The 21435-nt window shown below is 34.8% G+C and overlaps 1 protein-coding gene across 1 annotated transcript in view; it reads right to left on the reverse strand.

The window, feature by feature from the left end:
- The window catches only part of LOC140848626 (serine/threonine-protein kinase TAO1-like), a 44398-nt gene extending 23718 nt beyond the window's left edge, over nt 1-20680 (reverse strand). The window contains exons 1-7 of the mRNA XM_073232894.1: nt 20626-20680; nt 19975-20071; nt 18344-18457; nt 15808-15899; nt 10943-11034; nt 4590-4796; nt 881-1078 (exon numbers count right to left, since the gene is read on the reverse strand). Of these exons, the coding sequence (XP_073088995.1) occupies nt 881-1078; nt 4590-4796; nt 10943-11034; nt 15808-15899; nt 18344-18457; nt 19975-20071; nt 20626-20665 (840 nt within the window). The 5' untranslated portion in view covers nt 20666-20680. The remainder of the gene's footprint in view (nt 1-880; nt 1079-4589; nt 4797-10942; nt 11035-15807; nt 15900-18343; nt 18458-19974; nt 20072-20625) is intronic.
- Nucleotides 20681-21435: the final 755 nt, after the last annotated feature.

The raw sequence follows: 21435 nt of genomic DNA on the forward strand, positions 1-21435 counted from the left end.
ATCATGGTGGAAGGCCTCGGAGCTGTATAGCCAGCCAGGGGGATGGAGTGCCTGAAGTTCCTGAAAAGTTCCCAACCTGCTGGGCAGAGTGCACCTGAACAGTTTTGTCTACCTGTCCTTTTTCTTGAGCAGCAAGCCCTGTGCAATATTTGCCCATTTAGTAGCCCTCTCACTGTTAGGAAGTCTCTCATACTGCCTGCCTTTCTTTTCTCCCAGAGCAGCTGGATGTGAATCCCTGTTTTCCACAACAGCTGGAATCTCAGTCTGTCCAAGCATTCTTCCTGTCTTAGCTTTCCAACCCCACTGATCTCCAGAGCACCATGTAATATAGGTTCTTGCTCCCACAGCAGATCTCCAGGGCTGGGTGTTCAGCAGTCCTAGGCCTCCACCCTGTCTCCACTCCATTTCTCTTCCTTCTGCCAGTGAGCTGGGGTGGGAGAAGAGCATGGGCCCCCCAGATCATGGCTTTGGTATGTTACGTTTTTTGAGGTCTGTTCTTTTCTCCAGGTGTAAGAAGTCTGGTGCTGCCTTCTTTCCTGTTGATCTTTTAGGGTTAGTTGTATTAACAATATTTTCATATTATATGTGGTTTTGGGAGGAGGCCTCTGTCTCACCTCTCACGTCGTCATCTTTAATCTGATCTACCTGACTTTAATCACTGTTACATGATAAAACTATCAAGTTATCAGGACATAATTCCGTATCTACTGGTTCCCGACCCAGCACTTGATATTTAACCTATTATGTACATATTTTTCCCTTTCCCCATTTGATTTGCTTGGTTCTGGGGAACAGATACCCTAACATCAAAATGCCATCTTGGTTAATTTTGAAATAGCCACAAGTTAGAATAGATACATTAGTAATACTGGTCAACTACCTCTTTTTCCACAGCAGCCTGATGTTTCTTGATCAGTTTCTTCATTTTTGCAGCAAAGTTGTTACGCTGCATTTCAAGATCTTTCTCTAACCTGAGATGATGCTTATCCATCTCAGCCTTCAGCTTATCTTTCAGAGACATCAGCTGTTTCTGATGCTCAAGTTTTCTGAGCTCATGTTCTTCCATTTCCCTTGTAACCTACAACAATGGAGAGGAAAGAATGAAATAAAGCAAAACCTTTTTCTTTCAAAACCATCTTAGACCAGTCTACTATCAACTAAGTAGGTAATTCATGTAGGAGATCCCAGTCAACAGCTTCTAATAAAATTTCATCTGAAAAAGCAGACAAGCTAGCTGGTTCTAAAATTAAAATGGGAATGTAAAGCACCCAGAATAGCCAAAATTTTGAGGGGATATGAAAAGTTGGTAGATTTAAATTCAGTAATCAAAACAGTGCAGTATTGGTATGAGGACAGGCTGAATAGAGCAAAGGAACACACTGAAATCTGGAAACAGACCCACATATATTCAGCCAATTGATTTACTACCAAAAAGTCAAGTTAATTCAAAGAGGAAAGGAAAGTGTTTTTAACAAATCCTGCTGTAACACCTGGTTCTCTGTATTCTAAATAAATAAATGCTTAATCATGCTATACACAGAAATTAACTTGACAAGAGTCACTTGACATAAACCTAAAATCCAGAATCAGAGAGCAGGAGAAAACACAGAATATTATCATGACCTTGGGGTCAGCAAATGTTTCTTGGGTAGGACACAAAAAACACTGATTATAATGAAAAAAATGTACAAACTGGATTCTCAAACAGAGGCAAAATTCAGATAATGTAAGATTAACCATTTAAAGTGAACAATTCAGTAGCATTTAGTATATTCATGATGTTCTGCAACCACTGCCCCATTGTAAAGAAAAAAATGTACAAACTGGATTCTCAGAGACAAAATTTATATAATGTAGGATTAATCATTTAAAGTAAACAATTCAATAGTATTTAGTATATTCATGATGTTCTGCAAGACTGCCCGTATCTAGTTACAAAACATATATAATACTTCAGAAGAAAACCCTGTATGTTTTAAGCAGTTGCTCCCCCATCTCCCCTTCTGGTAACCACCAATCTATTTTCTGTCTATGGATTTATCTATTTTGGATGTTTCATATAATATGTGACCTGCTGTATCTGGCTTCTTTCACCTAGCATGTTTCCAAGGTTCATCCATATTGTACAGGATGCAACAGTACTTCGTTTCTTTTTATAGTGAATAATATTCCACTGTATGCCCATACCCTCATTTGTTTATCCACTTATTTGTTGCTGGACCTGTGTGTTGTTTCCACCTTTTGGCTATTGTGAATACTGCTCTTGTGAACATTTGTCTATATGCATTTGTTTAAGTACCTGCTTTCAATTGTTTTGGGTATATATCTAGGAGTAGAATTGCTGAGTCATGGGGAAATGCTATGTTAAACTTTTTGAGAAATCATCAACTGTTTACCACAGCAGCTGACATTTTACATTCTTACCAGCAATATATAGCAGGAGTTCCAATTTCTCCACGTGCTCTCTAGTTGTTATTTTCCATCTTTGTTTTTGTTTTTCTCTCTTAATAGCTAACCACCTAACAAAACAGCAGCAGACTCACACAGTCCAAGAAGGGACTAGCAGTTACCAAAGGGAAAGGGGTGGGAAGGGTGGGTGGGAAGGGAGGGAGAAAAGGATTAAGGGCCATTATGATTAGTACACATAGTGTAGATGGGGGAGATGGGGAAGGCAGTAATAGCACAGAGAAGACAAGCAGTGATTCTATAGCATCTTATTACGTTGATGGACAGTGACTTCAATGGGGTGTTAGGTGGGAACTCAATAATATGGGTGAATGTAGTAACCAGTGTTGCTCATGTGAAACCTTCATATGATTGTATATCAATGATACCTTAACAACAACAACAAAATAGCTGGCCATCCTCGTGGCTGTAAGGTGGTACTCATTATAGTTTTAATTTGCGTTTCTCTAATGACTAATTATATTGAGTATATTTTCATGTGCTGTTGGCCATTTGTATACATTCTTTGGATAAATGTCTTTTCAAGTCTTTAACACATTTTTAAAAATTGAGGTATAGTTTATATATTAATTTGAATAGTTTTTTGGTGGAGTCTTTAGGGCTTTTTTTATGTAGTATCGGGTCATCTGCAAACAATGACTGTTTCACTTCTTCCTCACCAGAGTGGGTGCCTTTTATATTTGTCTTGCCTGATAATGTAGCTAGGACTTCCAATACTCTGTTGAATAAAAGTGTTGTGAGTAGGCATCCTTGTCTTATTCCTGATTTTAGAGGAAAAGTTTTTAGCTTTTTCATGGCCTTTACTCATTTTTAATGGGTTGTTTGAATTGGATTTTAAAACTAAAAATTTTAATTTATCACAGATGGAGAAAAAATATTTGCAGGACATATTGGAGAAAAAATACCTGTATGTTTCTTATGAAAGTCAAACATACATATGCCCTATGACTCAGCCATTTTATCCTATGTATTTGTCACAGAAATTAAAACATCATGTTCAAAGACATGTACATGTTTGTAGCATCTTACTATGCTGATGGACAGTGACTGTACTGGGGTATGTGGTGGGGACTTGGTAATAGGGGGAGTCTAGTAACTGTAGTGTTGCTCATGTGATTGTACATTAATGATACCAAGATAATAAAATAAATAAATAAATAAAAGTATTTATTTCATCTTCCACTTGCCCCTCAGCAACCTCTAATCTACTTTCTGTGAATTCGCCTATTTTAGATATTTCGTATAAGTGGAATTCTAATAATATTTTTCCTTTTGTGTCTGGCTTATATCACTTAGCATTTTTTCAAGGTTGGCTCACATTGTAGCATATATCCGAACGCCGTTCCTTTTCACAGCTGAATAATATTCCATTGTAGATATATATATATATATATATATATATATATATATATATATATATATATATATATATATACACACACACACACACTATGGTTTATCCATTCATGTGTTAATGAACACTTGGGTTGTTTCCATCTTTTAGCTATTGTGCCTAGTAACTTTTGGTAATACTGAAAGTAGTGAAGTTAAAAAGGAAGCATTCCTATCAATTGTGAAAATGAGTTACCTGACCTTCCAATGTTTTCAAGAAAATTTAAAATCTTACACATGAAAGTGTAGCAAACATCCACATTTCCTAAACTGAGAAGTTGTAATTTCTACAATTACACCCAGTTTTATTTTAAAAATGTAAACATTATGGAAAACACAAAAATCACTTTCCATTATCACCCACCTTAAACCTTTCTCCACGTCCCAAAGGCAACCATTATCATTAATATCATGTTGAATAGTTACTATTTTTACATACCTTCGTTTTCATCTAAGTAACTTCAATTAATACATTATATGGTATTTATTGATTTAATTATTCTAAGATTTAAAAAATATTCTTTTTGCATTCTCAAAACATGTTTACTAAATGCAGACATTAAACTGGGAATTAAAAAGCCTTTTGCCATTTTAAAATAAGTTGCCTAAAATTATGTTCCAAACTTCTGATACATCAAAGGAAAAAAAAACCCCCAAACTCTTAAACTAACCAGACTAGGAAAATTAGTTACCAAAGTTGAATTTTTTTTCACTGAAATCCAAATACTTACAGATTCCGGATGGATGGCAGAATTATTAGACATGACTGTGTGGATTCCCTCCGTCACGTGTAGCTCACTCTTGTAGCTTTGACTCCTGGTCTTGTTGGACACACGGGGAACAGACTGATGATTTCCAATATTCACTGCTCCTGTCTGTCCAACACTATGATCTTGGTCCTGAGGGAAAAGAGTATTAGATTCAAATATCTTTATCTCCTGAATTCTTGATTATTAGCATCCAGCACACCGCTTGGCACACACAGTCTTCAGAATGTTAGTGGTCTGTTTTGAGAAATTCCTTGTATTTGCCAAGACCAGAAAGTTTATCAGTTGTTAGTTGACAGATTAAAAAAATGACCGACAGTAAATACCAAAAAGCCCAACCAACTATGTGAAAAAGTTAATCAATTCAGAGTTATTTCCAAAGGGTAGTCTTTTCTCTAAAATTTTTGACATTATTTTGAAATCCATTTCTACTACACATCTCATGGGGTATACACAGAGATGCTGCTCATTTCTCAACGATTCCAATGGTGAAAACAAACCCCAACCTTTTTTTTTAATCCTATAAACATCCCTTTTAGTTATTTTTTATTGAAGCCTTTTATATTTCTTTTCTTCTCAGAATATAGTCTTTAGCCTAAACTTCTTCCACTAAGTAATTTAATATTAATTCCTACCTATTTTTATGTAAAATTAAAAATTGTATATATATTTAATCATAATTAGAAGACTGTTCTTCCCAAGAAACCCGGCAAACTTTGGTATCTGGGCACCAATATTACAGTCTTACCATACCGAAACTCTGTCAGATATGCAGAATAATAAATACAGACCCATGGTATATGGAGAATCTTTTCTTACATCCACAGCCTTAAACTGGGCACCAATATTACAGTCTTACCATACCAAAACTCTGTCAGATATGCAGAATAATAAATACAGACCCATAGTATATGGAGGATCTTTTTTTACATCCACAGCCTTAAAAAGTTGCTGTTATTCTAATGTTTAATGACATTAGAATTTTGTTAATTTCACTTTACTAAAGTAATTCATATACCTAAAATAGGCCCAATTTTCTAGTGACTAGTGTTAGAACTAAAAAACAATATCAAAAATACCAAAACTGTATGTAAGAAAGTCTTCTATTTTATAGTTCATTAATTTTGTAGTGTTATTAAAAAGAAAAGTAACTACTACTCCTGTTTTCAGAATGCAGGGATCTTTCTCAATGGAAAGCAATAAAAAAGAATCAAAGCTTTGGCATTGAGACATGAGCAAAGAAGAAAACAGAAAATACTTAGACTAAAAAAGATAGCTCCACAAATCATGAGCTTTATATTTTCCTTTGAGGAAGTTCTGTAACATTTCTACTGCAAACTTGGAAACATGGTAACATGGAAACAACTTGGTCTCAAGAGTAATATATGAATCTGAACCCATATGCTTCTACAGTAAGTTAGTTAACCACTCTGAGCCTTACTTTACTCACCTATGAAATGAGTATTTTAGAACCATGTAGAGGAATGAATTCCTTTACACAACTGAAAAGAATGAAGTGTTCTTAGTAACAGAATAAGAATCCTTGGTAATTTTTTTTCCCCCAGGATAAATTTAACTAAGTCACATGTTTATTTCATTCATTCATTCATTCATTCATTCGTTTATTTATAAAAAAGCAAGAAATTTCCAATTTAATAAACATTTATCAAACATTACACAAAAGGCACTGGGGGAGAGGTTTATACAATAAACAAGATAAGGAGAATGGTTGGTAATTCTAATGACTTGTCTGTGAGCACCGTCAACTTCCAAAACGCGTAATTTCAAATACTTCCAAAGCGTGTCCCATGCCATCAGACAATCAGGCAAAAAAGTGTTCAGTAGACCAGAATTTTGAGAGGGACTAGATTAAATAAAAGTTGAACAGGTTTCTCTAATAAAAGACTTCACACAGCTTTACTATGCTGATGTACACTACCGAGAGTTTGGTTTAAAGAATGCAAAACCTTTTTCTCCACCTGGGACCTCAGAGAATCACTGTGAAGACACAATCTGGAAACCACTGATATAAAAGATTCTTGGCAAGAAAAGTTCCACAAGGAAAGAAGCCAATAAAGAGACCCCAATACTTGAGCCGTTTCTAAGTTATTACCTTTCCTTCCTGTGCTTCTACTGCTGGCCCTTTATGTGCCTCCTGGGAAAGGACCTTCTTGTTTCGATTGTACAGATTGTCCAGCACTCTTTTTTTTTCTTCCTTTGCCCTTTGAAGGAGATCTATTAACACCGTTGTAGGGTGCTCCCGAAGCACAAAGGGGTCCTGGTTAAGAGTAGAAGGCAAAAGTCAGGTTGAGACCTATATATTTTTTCATTCAGAACAAATGAATCCCTTCTTGGACCCTAGAGTTACTATCCTAAATAATTATAGATAATGCATGTAATCTATGGTTATCTAATTCTGCTATGCTTTTTACTTCTTAGATTTATAAAATTTAATTTACATGTATACACTCTGTGCCTACATAACTTCCCCTGTACTTTTTATGAAAACTTTGAACATGACAGCTTTGTTGGCCAAATGAAAATGCAGAGTTGAAATAATCAGAGTCTAAGTAAACATTAAGAATTAAGTCCAATTAGAGCCCTAAGTAAACGCTTACAAATTCTTAGAACTGGTTTCATAGAGGAGACACTATCAGTTCTGAATTACATTAGATCTCAACAGGAATGTGTTTACTGATGGTGAATTACATAACATACTACTTGGGTATAATGGGCTCCTTTATGTTGCTTAAATGAAACTTCATAAAACACTAGCAGTTGATTAAAAGACGTTATGTATTAGTGATTTTTACCATTAATATTTAATAAAGCTTAACATTATCAAATACAGAAAAGTAGAAAGAACAATTCTACTATAAGATTATCATCATTACATTTGGTATTTTTTGGATATTTATGTCTTCTCAGAAATTTTTCGTGTATAGATTTTGTTTTGTAGTGAGCACACAGATTGCAGAAAGATGACTTGTGCGCTGGAGTTCATGAGATGATCTTGAATTCTTTTAAGACTTTTACCCCCTTTATTAGCTCAGATTTATTTCTTCTCTGAAGAGTTGTAACTATATATTATTCTCTTTTTGTTGCTGTAAGTATTATGTTATTTCAACTCATAATGCCTACAGACTATTTCCTCAAATGTTCATGCCAAAATTACATAACCATTATTCTAATTCTGGATAATTATTTTCAATTTTTCATTGAGATAAATAGCTTCATACAGTAAGTCACTTTTTTCCATTTTATTCTTTTTCCTTATGACAGACTGCAACAGAAATGTGATCAGGCCGAAGGGAAGGATGCACTTGACAGATTCTTCCTATCACTTTCAATAATGGCAATATACAAAATGGACCAGGTAAATGAATACATATGCAGGTTTGGCATCACCCAAGGTCAAGTATGCATTCCTGGTGGGCTGGGTTATTACCAAAAGAGCTTCTTTTGCCTCCATTAGGCAAATGTAAGAAGCCAGACACATTCTTCCTTTTCCTGAGCCTTAGCTTGGTATGTACCACTATTTATAATATTCGGTCATTTTTATCTGAAAATAATATATCTTGTAATTCTAAGTTATTTAATAGTTTTCTACAAATGGATCCTGCTTATTTTTCACTTACATAATTCATAGCTATACTAAACCTTTTGTTGCTATTGTGAATACCTAGTTTTTGGGCTTGAATTTGAGACTGTAAGTGTGCTTAGGGCCTAGAATTCCCTAAGTGTTACTGAAACTTTATACTGCTCTTCTACATACTGTAGTTGCAAATAACCCTACCTAATATGTACATGATCCTTGCAATATCCTTGCGTAGTGAACTGCGTGTTGGTGAAAATAAACTGAACTTCTTTGAGATTCTAAAACATGCATGCTGAAAGTCTAATTTTCTAGTGAAAAATCCACAAAATTCCTTAGGGTCACAAAAAGATAGTCAACTGCTACTCACGATTGCCTTATCTAGATGTTTTAAGAACTATATTAAATTGAACAATACTATTATTGCTATTCATAAAATGTGAACCTCTAAATGAAAACATTTTTGAGAACAGAAAGCATATACTAAGAATTTATTTAAATTAGGTTACCAAACCTATTGAAAAATGAATAGAATTCACATTACTTTTAAAATACTTTCATTGCTAAGTTAGAAAAACATATTTCTCAAAAGGAAACAAAAATGTGATATCCATTTTTAACAGTTCTTTTGAAATCTCTTTTCTCCCACAGTATTTATGTAAATGTATTACACATCATTTCTCTTCCTTTCATATTACTTTATATAGGACAGATGGGTATATAAAGTATGGTAGATACGAAAATTAAATCCAAAGTTAAACTATGCTTTGCCACCTCTGAAATGACATTGTTCCACATGAGTTAAAATTTGTAGCTGTAACTCATGAATATATTCCTGCACATATAAAAATTAAGTCATTTAGTACTACTATATTGAATATTTAACTATATATTCTATTCAGATATGGTAAAAGCAGTTAATTTTGAAAAACAAATGAAAAAACTTAGCAACTAAGAAAATTTCCAAGAAAGAATGGTATTATGAAATTAGTATTTTAGCATAACCCAGTACAGCGTACTTAATACTGATTCGGAATCAAAGAAGAATAAAACACATTCTTTCAAATAATTTCTTAGGTGTACAAAACAGAGTATAACTGACCTTTAAAAGTTTCTTTGATGTAGGGCGATCTTTAGGGTTTTTCTGGAGGCAAGACTCCACAAAGTTGCGAAAAGAACTGGACCTATTGTAAAGGAAAGTATTAAGTGAACATATTGCTATTTCCTTTAAAAACACATCCACAAATCAAGGCATGTCCCTATGGGTGGGAGGGAGAATAGAAATCATAAAAAAAAGCAGACACAATACACTATATATTTCATCATGTACGTCTATAAAAAGCTATGCAAAGCAACTAATGAATCTTTACCATTTTCCAAAGATAGATGTGCACACATTATTTTAAAATCCTGCTCTCACATACTTAAATATCACAACTCATTCTACGTTGCGGTAAATTAGGGAAGTCAATCATTTTCCTTTTTGCATTCAAATCTAAGATAATATTCTTCTTAGTATTTTTTTTTCTTTTCTCTAGCCACGTCTCTTTCTTGCTTGACCCTTGGATCATCTTCCATATAGCATGTTTCAGAATATCACGCTATTTGTTTTGGAAAGAACATTTTTTATACCTAAGTATTTAGTGCCCTTGAGCAAATGGACAAAAGTTCCAGAAAACAGTAAAATTTTTTTAAAATTAGAATTCTGTAACCTACTATTATATAGTGTTACTGATGAGAGTTCAGTAAGGCAGAAAGTAAAAAATGTTCCACCAATGTTTGTCATCAATATTCAAATAAGATTTAATTCTTTTATACAAGAATTCTTTTTTGAATCCCTAAAGTATCAACCAGTGTAAAGACAGCCTGTGTTTAGTGTATTTATTATTCAGATGTACCATAATAAACTGTGCCAAGATTTCTTCGAAACACCTCTACAGAAGCAGCAAAGACCTGTGAACTTGCCTTAATAATGTAATGATAAAAAATAAATTATTGCTAATTTATGCATCTTGTGAATTTTAAAGTATTTGTTAAGTACAGTAGATAGTCTTCTCGAATTTTTCAAATGCTAGACACACCTGAAGACTTTCCCATTAAAATTTTCTATCACTGATAAAAATCCTTTCCTAAAATTGTCCATCTGTTCTCAATAAACTTCTTTACATGAATAACAGTATTATCAAAGAAGCACTAGGAGATGCAACATCAAAGCACATTCTGAATAATAAATAATAACAATTAGAATCATCCAAAAATTATGAATTATCTGGTAATTCTGATAAATTATCAAATCATTTTTACCTATGTTTTATACCATGTCAATTATAAACCATTCCCCAATTAGATATCTATACAGGTTGTGGCAATCTATATATTGCAGTTTTAAAATATGAATGTTTAAATCATGCTATTTATTATATAATCAGGGTTCTATGTGTCGCTAAGGTACAAAAAGTATATTACTTTTTATACAAAAGCCATACTTTTTGCTCCCATGTAGCATCACCTATCTTTTATTTCTGAACTGAGTTATATATATGCTATGAAAAGTAGAGATAATAAAGGATAAACATGATGCAAGGATAAAATAAAGCTATTTTAATATTTCTTCAGGTTATATACACTTCACCTCATTGAAATGAAATCATTTTGATAACATTATGAAAAAGTATTTAAATTTTACCATGTTGAACAATATATCTCTCAGCCATACTCACCATTCATTAGACTGCAGTGTAGGGGGGTTATTTCTGGTAATGAGATATAAGGCACGCCTTGCATTCATATGATATAAAGGAGGCTCTCTTTCCGCTATAAAAGAAAGGAAACTTCCTGTTAAATATGTGCCTGTTATATAGGAGCATGGATGCACTGTTAGGTTGTTTTTTTTTTTAAAATAAACCCCAACTTAGGAAAAAAGTTGCAAGTAGAGTTCAGAGAACTTAGTTAAGTGAGTCAATAGAGAGGAAATTGCAGCCCTGATGCACAACATCTCTAAATAGTGTATTTTTCCAATAAACAAGAACATTCTAAGAGAACCTAATACAGTCATTAAATCAGACCATTAATATGAATGAATACATGACTATTATCTAATCTTCAAGCTCCATTGTAGTTTCTATCAAATGTCCCAATAATGTCCTTTGTAGCAAAAATGACCTTCAATCATCTGCATCCTTAAAGGAAATTGTCCATTTTTTGTAAGTTTTAAACTTACATAAAATTGTTCATAAAATATCTCTAAAATCCTTCTAATATGTATAAAATCTGGAGTCATGTCCCCTGTCATTCCTGATATTGGTTGTTTGTGTCTTCTTTCTGTTTGATCTAGCCAGAGGTTTATTAATTTCATTAATTTTCCCAAAGAACTAATTTGTGACCTCATTGATTTTCTCTATTGTTTTCATTTTCTATTTAATTGATTTCTGGTTTGATCTTTTCTGGGTCTCTTTGTTCTGTTTACTGTGGATTGAATTTGCCCTTCTTTTTCTAGTCTTAAGGTGACAGTTGAAGTCATGACCTTGACAATTCACAAGTATACAATTTTGACTCTCGAATATCCCTAAGTTTGGCTTTGTGCTGTTATTAAATTTAGTTTACACATCTCTGGCAGGAATATCACAGAAGCAAGGGTCACGCTTTTCTCAGTGTATTCTATGATGATCCTATAGAACAGGCCCGTGGTTTCAGATCGTCTTGTCATTGATGGCGTTCACTTTGATCACTAAAGGCCATTCCACAAGGTTTCATGGTGAAGTTTCACTTTTTTCCTTTGCAATTATTAAGTATTTGTGAAAAGGTACTTGAGTCTATATAAATATTCTGTTTTGCATAAAGATCATTTTATTCTCTTATTGTATAGATTTAGATTCTTCATTTAATAATTTATGACTTGCTACTATCATTTATTTTGATGTTGAAATGGTTTCATTTTTGAGCAGTTGAGAATCTTCTGAAGCCGACGTCTGCCTTTCCGGCATGGCTCCAGCATTCCCTGCTCAGCTCCTTGCTCTCTGGCCCACTAAGATGTTCCAGGATCATCTTATGCTTTTCCTACTGCAGACACGGCTCCAAGGAGCCGTGGCAGGCAGTGTGCTCACTGCTACTGCCCGTGTCACTTCTCTTAGATCCTGTCAGTGGATAAAGGAAGGGAACACACACGTCCCTCATATATTTGTATTCATACTTGCACATTAAATATCTTTAGTTGTTTACTGAAAACAACTGAGTTCACTACCATATCTCAAATCCAATGCTATGGTACTATTTATTCGAGCCTTCTCTTCCCGTTATTTGTAGCACCCTTCTCTGACAGTAGGAAACCTCACTCTCATTATCCTTAATATATTTGATGACTCGCCCCTGTACATAGCCAGTCTCCCATCTAGGCCACCACCCTTTCCCCTTTTCCCCATCAAGTTTTCAAACGCCATTCCAAGCCTGTCTACAGTGTGAATGTCCACTTCATCCACTCAGGTTCTGACACCCCATCCAAACTGGATCACTTTCTGCAGTGAGGCCCCCCTCATCAGCCCTCAGGAGGGAAGCCCCCTTCCTTTCAATCAGGCACTGCCACTGTGTCAGGTGACCCACCCCCAAATATGGACGTGCTCCTTGGCCTCTGACACCCCATGCTGGGCTACTTCCAGGTCTGAATGCTTTGGTTACCCCACCAGGACTCTGAATCCCCAAACTTGACTGCCGCCCTCCCTGCACATGTTCTGCTTCCACATACAAGGCATTCTGTCTGTGGGAACTCCCTCCTCTCCTCACAGGACTCTGACACACCACGCCGGGCTACCATGGCTCAGCAGGTGACATGGACACCTACTTTATACTGTCCTCCCAACAGCTTTAAGAATGAGTAGTTTGATCCAGGAAGGAGAAGGGATTACTGAAGAAATTCTTAATGAATAAAATAACTTGTTTCTACTGTGATTTATTAAAGTATTCAAAATTTCTAAGTGGTGTACCATCAATATATCAAACCAGAGTATGATTTTTGATCTGTCATTTACTATAAAGCTGAACATCTCTATTTAGTCAAAGAACACTGAACTTAGCTAAAAACCATAGAGATTTACTAAATCTAGACTGCAGTAGCCTTCAGTGGATTCAAGGGATATTTTCCATTTCAAATACTTTTTTAATTGAAGTATCAATAATAGTCAATCTTATGTTGGTTTCAAGTATACAACACAGTGGTTCTACAGTCACCCATATTAAATCCTCACCCCCGCTACTGCAGTTACTGTCAACATAGGAAAATGTTACAGAGGCAGTGCTTATATTTTCCATGCTATTCTACTATCCTGGTGACCAGCTTATGACTGAAAATTTTTGTGCCCTTTTATTGCCCTCACCCTCAACTACTCACTCCAATCCCTCCCTCACAGTAACCACCAGTCACTACTCAGTGTCTATAAGTCTACTGCGATGGTGTTCCTTTTGTTTTGTGTTTAGATTCCACAAATAAGTGAAATCATATGGTATTTTGTCTCTGCCTGGCTTATTTCACTTAGCATAATACCCTCTAGGTTGATCCATGTTGTTGCAAATGGCAGGATTTCTTTTCTTCTTATGGCTGAATAATATTCCATTGTGTATATGTACCACCTCTTCTTTATCCACTTATCTACTGATGGACAGTTAGGCTGTTTCTATAACTTGGCTACTGTAATGCAACAATAAACAGAGCGGTGCATCCATCTTTTTGAATCAGGGATTTTCTTTTCTTCAGGTAAATTTCTGGAATTGGAATTACTGGGTCATATGGCATTTCTATTTTTAGTTTTTTTAGTAACCTTTCCACAGTGGCTGGTCCAATTTACATTCCCAACAAGAGGGTAGAAAGGTTCCCCTTTCTCCACATCCTTGCCAACACTTGTTTTTTCTTTTCTCTTGGACAGAGGCCATTCTAACCGGTCTGAGGTGATATACTATTGTCGTCTTAAGTTGCATTTCCCTTATGATTAGTGATGTGGAGCATCTTTTCATTGTTGGCCATCTGTATTTCAGCTTTGGGAAAATGTCTGTTCTGGTCTCTGCCCATTTTTTAGTCGGGTTTTTTTTTTTTTTTTTTTTTTTGGTGTTTAGTAGTATGAGTTCTTTATATATTTTGGATGTTAACCCTTAATAGGAAAAATCATTTACAAGTGTACTCTCCCACACTGTAGGTTACATTTTTGTTCTGTTGATGGTATCCTTTGCTGTACAGGAGCATTTTGGTTTCGTATATACTCCCACTTGGTCATTTGTTACTTTGTTTCCATTTCCTGAGCAGTTGTGTACAGGAAAAAACTGCTCACACTTATGTTTGAGAGATCTTTGCCTATGTTTTCGTCTAAGAGTTTTATGGTTACATGTCTTACATCTAGATCTTTGATCTACTTTGAGTTTACTTTTGTGTGTAGAGAGTCATAGACAGTAATCTAGCTTCTCTCTCCTGCATGTAGCCATCCAGTTTTGCCAAGATCAGCTGTTGAAGAGTCTGTCCTTTCACCATTGTATACTTATGGCCTAAGGATGCAGCACTCCAGTTTGAAAAAGACAGATGCACCCCTATGTTTATCACTGCACTATTTACAATAGCCAAGATATGGAAGCAACCTAAATGTCCATCAGTAGATGAATGGATAAAGAAGATGTGGTACCTATACACAATGGAATATTACTGAGCCATAAGGAAAAAACAGATCCTACCATTTGCAACAACATGGATGGAGCTAGAGGGTATTATGCTTAGTGAAATCAGCCAGGCGGAGAAAGACAAGGACCAAATGATTTCACTCACATGTGGAGTATAAGAACAAAGGAAAACTGAAGGAACAAAATAGCAGCAGAATCACAGAACCCAAGAATGGACTAACAGTTACCAAAGGGAAAGGGACTGGGGAGGATGGGTGGGAAGGGAGGGATAAGGGCGGGGAAAAAGAAAGAGGGAATTACGATTAGCATGTATAGTGCAAGGGGGGCACGGGGAGGGCTGTGCAACACAGAGCAGACAAGTAGTGATTTTACAGCATCTTACTATGGTGATGGACAGTGACTGTGGAGGGGTATGTGGGGGGGACTTGGTGAAGGGGGAAGCCTAGTAAACATAATGTTCTTCATGTAATTGTAGATTAATGATACCAAAAAAAAAAATCAAACTGTACAATAAGGTATGCAGCCTGATAATCTAATCCTCATACCTAACACAAAGTATTAAGTAACCTAAGTAGCGGTAAGTAATTCATGAATGCTTTAGAGACCCTTCATAGATGGTAAATTTATAACCACAGACATATTCTAGGTGTTTAACAAATACTCATTAAATGTTAGACACAGATACCTCAAAATTAATACCACAGTAGAAACTATTTTAGACCTAATTTAATACAGCAAATGTAATATGCCTAAATTAACATATATATATATATATATATATATACACAAAATGCCAAATAACCAAAGTGACAACCTTGATAGATATATTGCTCCCCTTAAACACTGACATAAAAATAAAAATCTGTAATTTGGTACAGAAATTGAGATAAAACATTGATCAAAACTTACTACACAGTAATAAAGAGCAATGCTTACCTAGTTCAATGCATGTTATTCCAAGAGACCATATATCGACTTTGTTATCATATTGTTGTTCATTCCTCCCTAAAATTATTTCTGGGGCCATCCTAAAACATAAAATGTTACTTAAAGTTAAAAGAGAAAAGAAAAGTATACTGTTCTTTAAAAACGTAATGACCATCCACATGGAGAATCCCTGTGTGAATTCCAGATGATATATCTGGACATAAGAATTCTTATAACGGGAAATGCATTACAGGTTGTGAGGTAAATATTTACCATTGTGCACACAGTGTTAGACTTATTCTCACCATTTGTCATGATCAGGTACCAGCATCCTGGAGGAAAAACTCCCCAGAGCAGGGTTGTATTCTGCATCAATTCAAGTTTGCAGATTGTAATATTGTATAGCATTTATGCCAGCAGTTCTCAAACATTTTGGTTTCAGCATCTTACTATAAAAGTCTAAATTTTGCTCGAAAGAGGGCATTTTCTCACTGGCACTTGTTTTCTTGAAGTAAACAAACTCACTACATTTAGCTGAGAAAATATCTACCACAATAAGCAACAATGAATATGCAGTTTGTCGGTCTTTTTCGCAAATAAGAGTAGTGTTCTGTGATAAAAGTGGCTAGGACAGCCACTCATAACTAAATAAACCATACAATTATTAACTTTGGAGGCATCTTGGTTATAAAATGAAACGCTAATTCGCATCTTCAGCTAGACTCTAATGTTCTCACTGGTGCTTCACCTTATCCTTCCTTTGTACTTGTTAAGCACAGACAAACATTTAGAACAGTTTCTGACTGCTTAATAACATTGTCACCAGGCGTATGTGTGTTCCTGTGTGTAAAAGTATGTAAATACATAGTGCTGTGTTCCTAATATACCATATACAAATTAATACATACGTAACTTTCAATTGCCGGTAACAGAGGGCTTCTAATGCGTTAAGATGTTGAAGTAAGCTTGGGGAGTCACTAAGTTCAACAAAGTTAAAAAAGTAGTTTTGTTTTTAATGCACAACTTTCTAGCTCCTTTCTAGTATCTAATATTGATCACTGATTTGTAAAGAGGGGGACCATTAAGAAGCATTATTTGTCCAAAGAACCCTTTTTTTATACAGGGGAAGAGGATTCTATCTAAACTAGGGTTCTACATAAGAAATTTTTGGTCATACAGAACAGTAGTCTTCAAACTTTTTATTTTCTTACTTCCAATGAATTTATTTTAAAAATGTATCCGCTTGTACATTTTTGAGTTGGTATCCAAATTTTATAAACTTAATAGTTGCAAAGGATATAATGCACACATATGTATATACATTATTTTGTATATGTGCTTTACAGATATTTACAACTTGGAGCTGAGGACTTCACTCATTCAATTCATTAAAAACACTGCTGCATAATAACCTAATTAGCAAACCCAGTCTGCACGGTCATATCAACCATTCAAATCAGAATTATTTTCTGTCAGGAAATGCCAAACTTCATTTTTCATTGTAAATAACATGTTAGTGTGTCCTCAGGACAATTGTCCCAGTTATAAATGAGATCATTTTTTATTCCCTAGAAAAGAAGATGGGAGGAAGGATAATTGGGGAAAAGAAAGAGCAAGGAGCCAAAGGAACTGAGGAGAGATGACTGTGAAGACAGAAGGCCCTGTGTCAAAACTTGGTGTCCTAGCTCTTCAATATTTCTGATGCTATATATTCTAGATGTTACGTGTTCTCAAGTTGTCCCTCTGGTGACGGTTTGAGGCTTTTAATTCTCAGAGCAATGCATCACTCTACTATTCAGGATGGGTGAGAAGCCTTTCTTTAACAAACTGGGAGTTGGGAGATTTGAAACGTAGGTGGAAAAGAAGATGCAGTAGACCTGAGACACTTCTCAGCATGTACAGAGAGAGGACATCTATGGAAGTTGAAGATGTGGAAAATTATTCCCTTCAGACTTGCTGCCATTAATGTGGAATTATTTATGAATAAAATTAGATGATGTCTAGAAGTTGCTTCAAATAACTGGAGGTGGGAGGGAGGGCAAGAAGATCAAGTACACAGGGCAGCCAGGCCCTGGGGTAGTGCTGTTAGGCCGAGCTGACCGCTGTGTGAGCCTTCGTTATATTTTTGTCTATTTCCCTGTATACTAGAAATTCTCCACAATAAAAAATGAAAACAAAAAGTTCCTGATCAGCTACCAGTCTTCAGGGACTCTTATTCAGAAGATACTGACACACAGTAAATATAAATCTAAAGAAAATTTCCACTTAGCATTTCTATCTTCTCCCTTCTTAAACAATTAAATTTTTTCACTCCTACCCCCAATACATGATGTAGATGATAACAGGAAAGAACCGTAGGGGGACAAATGATACAATAGGAGGTACAAGGGCAGCGCTCCAAATCTGTATCTGAAACTACAGTGCTTAGAGGAATATCTAAAGCAGCCCTGTATTTCCAAGAGAAACATAAAGCACCTGATAAAAGGACAAGCACACACTGCCTATTTCAATTATGAGGATCAATACCAGATAGGACTACGCTTACCAATGCGGCGTCCCCACAAAAGACTTGGCAGAAGAGGCCATGGAAGCAAATCCAAAGTCAGCAAGTTTCGCCTGGCCTCCTGGTGTCAGAAGGATATTTCCTCCTTTGACGTCTCTGGGTTTAAGGAACACAGAAAATTATTTGTCTTTCCTTTGTAAGATTCTACTGAAAATGATAAAGATCATATAAAAATGTATAAAAGAGGGAAGGAGAAATCAGAATCATTAAGGCCTTGGGTAATCTCTCAGTTGGGATAACGAGAGCTAAGATCCCAACTAAGAAATGAGATACACAGAATTCCTCTAAGTATATAGTAACAAGTTTCTAAAAGAGAAGATAAAATACCAGTAGAAAAAGAAGAAAAAAATTAGCTAATTAATAGTACATACTCGATATTTGAGTGCCTGTTTATTGGTACAAGTAATGGTTTAAAAAATTTAGCTGAACATTCTTATATGATTGTAAGATTTCTGAGTATACCCTTAACAATAAAATGGAGTAAGAAGAACCTGATGCCCCAAATTTGTTTTTTTTTTAATTACTCATATCATTCCAAATTTTAGCATAGTTCTCCTACCTAAATATGAAATGAAAACTGAAACCCATGGGTAAGGTAATATCAATGATCCCAAATTTACTTTTAAGCTCTTTTCTAAATCAGCAACGTACATGTGAACTAAGAAAATTATAATGGGATTGCATGCCCAATGGGCACCATAACATTCAAAAAGAAAGAACTTTCTAAGCACTTGTCAATTCATACTATACAGAATTATAATGGATGTAATATTAAGTTAATCTATTTTCTTCCATTTGTTTTTATAGAAAATGGAAGGTTCTTTGAAGTTGAGAAGACCTTAGGTTCTGCTTCCAACTCTTTCATTCTCTTATTTACTATGCATGTGGATTTTTCTCTTGGACCTTACTATCCTCATCTAAAAAACTGATACCCATTAATTTGCACTGACTCTACTATATAAGTTTACGATGTATTGTCTGGTTCACATAGATAATTTAAAAAATGCTAGCTTCCTTCTAAAAACAGGCAAAACCAATACCAATGCTAAAAATGTAGTTTATGATGGTTTAATCTTTAAATTACTATCCGTTATCAAGGATTATCTCAAAAGTACAGAATGCTAGTAGCTTTCACTTGTCTGTCATGGAATCAATGGAACAAATCCGGCATTAGGAGTCACCAGGAGGACAAAAGATCTAGGTTAGTTCTAGTCTAATCTATCTTGCTTCATAGGCTTTGAGAAGTGAGTCACAAATTGGGGCATCAGTTTCTGCATCTGTAAAATGAAACAAGTAAGAATACATAATCCCTATCGTCTTTTCCACTTCACAAATTAAACTTTTCTATAATTAAATTTCTATCACAAATCTCTAAAGTGCACATACTTTGGAAAGCCCAGCAGCATGTGTAGAAAAAGATAAAAATTATTCTCAACCAAGAGATCAAATAAATTAGTATATTCATTTTAAGACACGGATAACCTAAAAAAATATGAGTTTGTAAAACTCCAGAATACTTTTATTTAGCTAAAACCAACAAAGCTTTCAGGATTAATAAATTCTAGGTCTGATAAATTTGCTTATTAATGTATGGTAATTTTTAAGGTACTTACCTATGGATCATGGCACGGGAATGTAAGTAGGCTAATCCCCGAAGAGCACCATGTATAATTGCTGCTATTTCCATTTCTTGTAATGGCTTTTGGTAAACTTGAAATAAGATTTTATTTGAAAATAATTATTCTATAGAACATTTCTATTTTAAAATATATATACACATATCTAATATATGGGCAAATTTAAAAAAGCAACATTTAGCAAGAAGGAATTTTTTGCTTTCCAAGATAATAAAACAAAGCAATTGAACTTAATAAGTGCACAGTTGTGCCTAGTTATTAGAGTTCACAGCCAATTTTCCTCTAAGTTAACATTTAACAATTATTTCACGATTATAAAAACAATGAAAGAGCTTTCCCTTTTTATATTCCTACATATCTTCATTCTGAACAGAAGGAACAAATTAAGTTTAATGATAAAGAATACAGAAAAATGCCTGTTAAATCACAATGAAAGAAAACTCATCTGTTATGCTAAAACGTAGTATTTAATGAGGACAGTGCATAGCACGCTGAGAGTCTAGAAAACACAAAGGTTTTTACTCTTCCTGGAAAGTTTTAATATTATTTAAAAAAATCTCTCAGTGAATGAATTCTCATTTTATTATACTAATACTTTTCTTTTCTCAATAAATGAAGGAGGCTTACCTTTCAGCAAACCTGAAGCAGATCCTAAACAATATTCCATTACAAGCTACAGGGGAAAAAAATGATAAAAAACATTAAAATACACTCTTAAAATAAAAAGATTCTATATGAGATAAAATAAATTCACCAAGGAGATCGAGAAGATAGTTTGAAGTGAAACAAACTCTAGTTATTAATTACCTTTAAATATAACTATACATTTTGGAACTTGTTAAATGCATACATGAAGTTAAGCCAATGCTACATTAATATTTTATAATGCCGACCTATAACTGCTTGTAGAAGATGTGTGTTTCATGTAATTACTAACTAAAGCTATAAAGGAATATACATATTCCATTCATATTAACCTATAGTAGCAATACTGGTATTGTTAGGAAGCAGAAAGTCGTCCTCTGGTTCTATATATACCAAGTTTGGGTTACCGTTTAAATCTTTCCTATAAAGCAAACACAGAGCACCTCGTATGTGCAGGTATGTTATATATATTAACTAATTTAATCCTCATAACCACCTCTGGAAGGAGACCCTATTATCATCCTTGTTTGACAGATGGAGAAACTTGGAAGACAGAGAGGCAGCCTGCGCTCTCTGCCACTGTTTGTGCTTCAACCACAGCCTCAAATTAGGAGTACCATCACCACCAAATTAAACCAAACATTGCAAATCTAAATAAATCTAAGTTCTGTATACTAAAATGATAATCAGCTGTAGCTTATTAAAAATAAAAGGTCATTCCTGTTTAAAGAAAATTTAGCCTTTCTCTGAAAAGACATAATTACTGTGCCTATACCGTTGTAAGATTACTAC

The sequence above is a fragment of the Manis javanica genome, chromosome 4 (assembly GCF_040802235.1).
Source record: "Manis javanica isolate MJ-LG chromosome 4, MJ_LKY, whole genome shotgun sequence".
Lineage (NCBI taxonomy): Eukaryota > Metazoa > Chordata > Mammalia > Pholidota > Manidae > Manis > Manis javanica.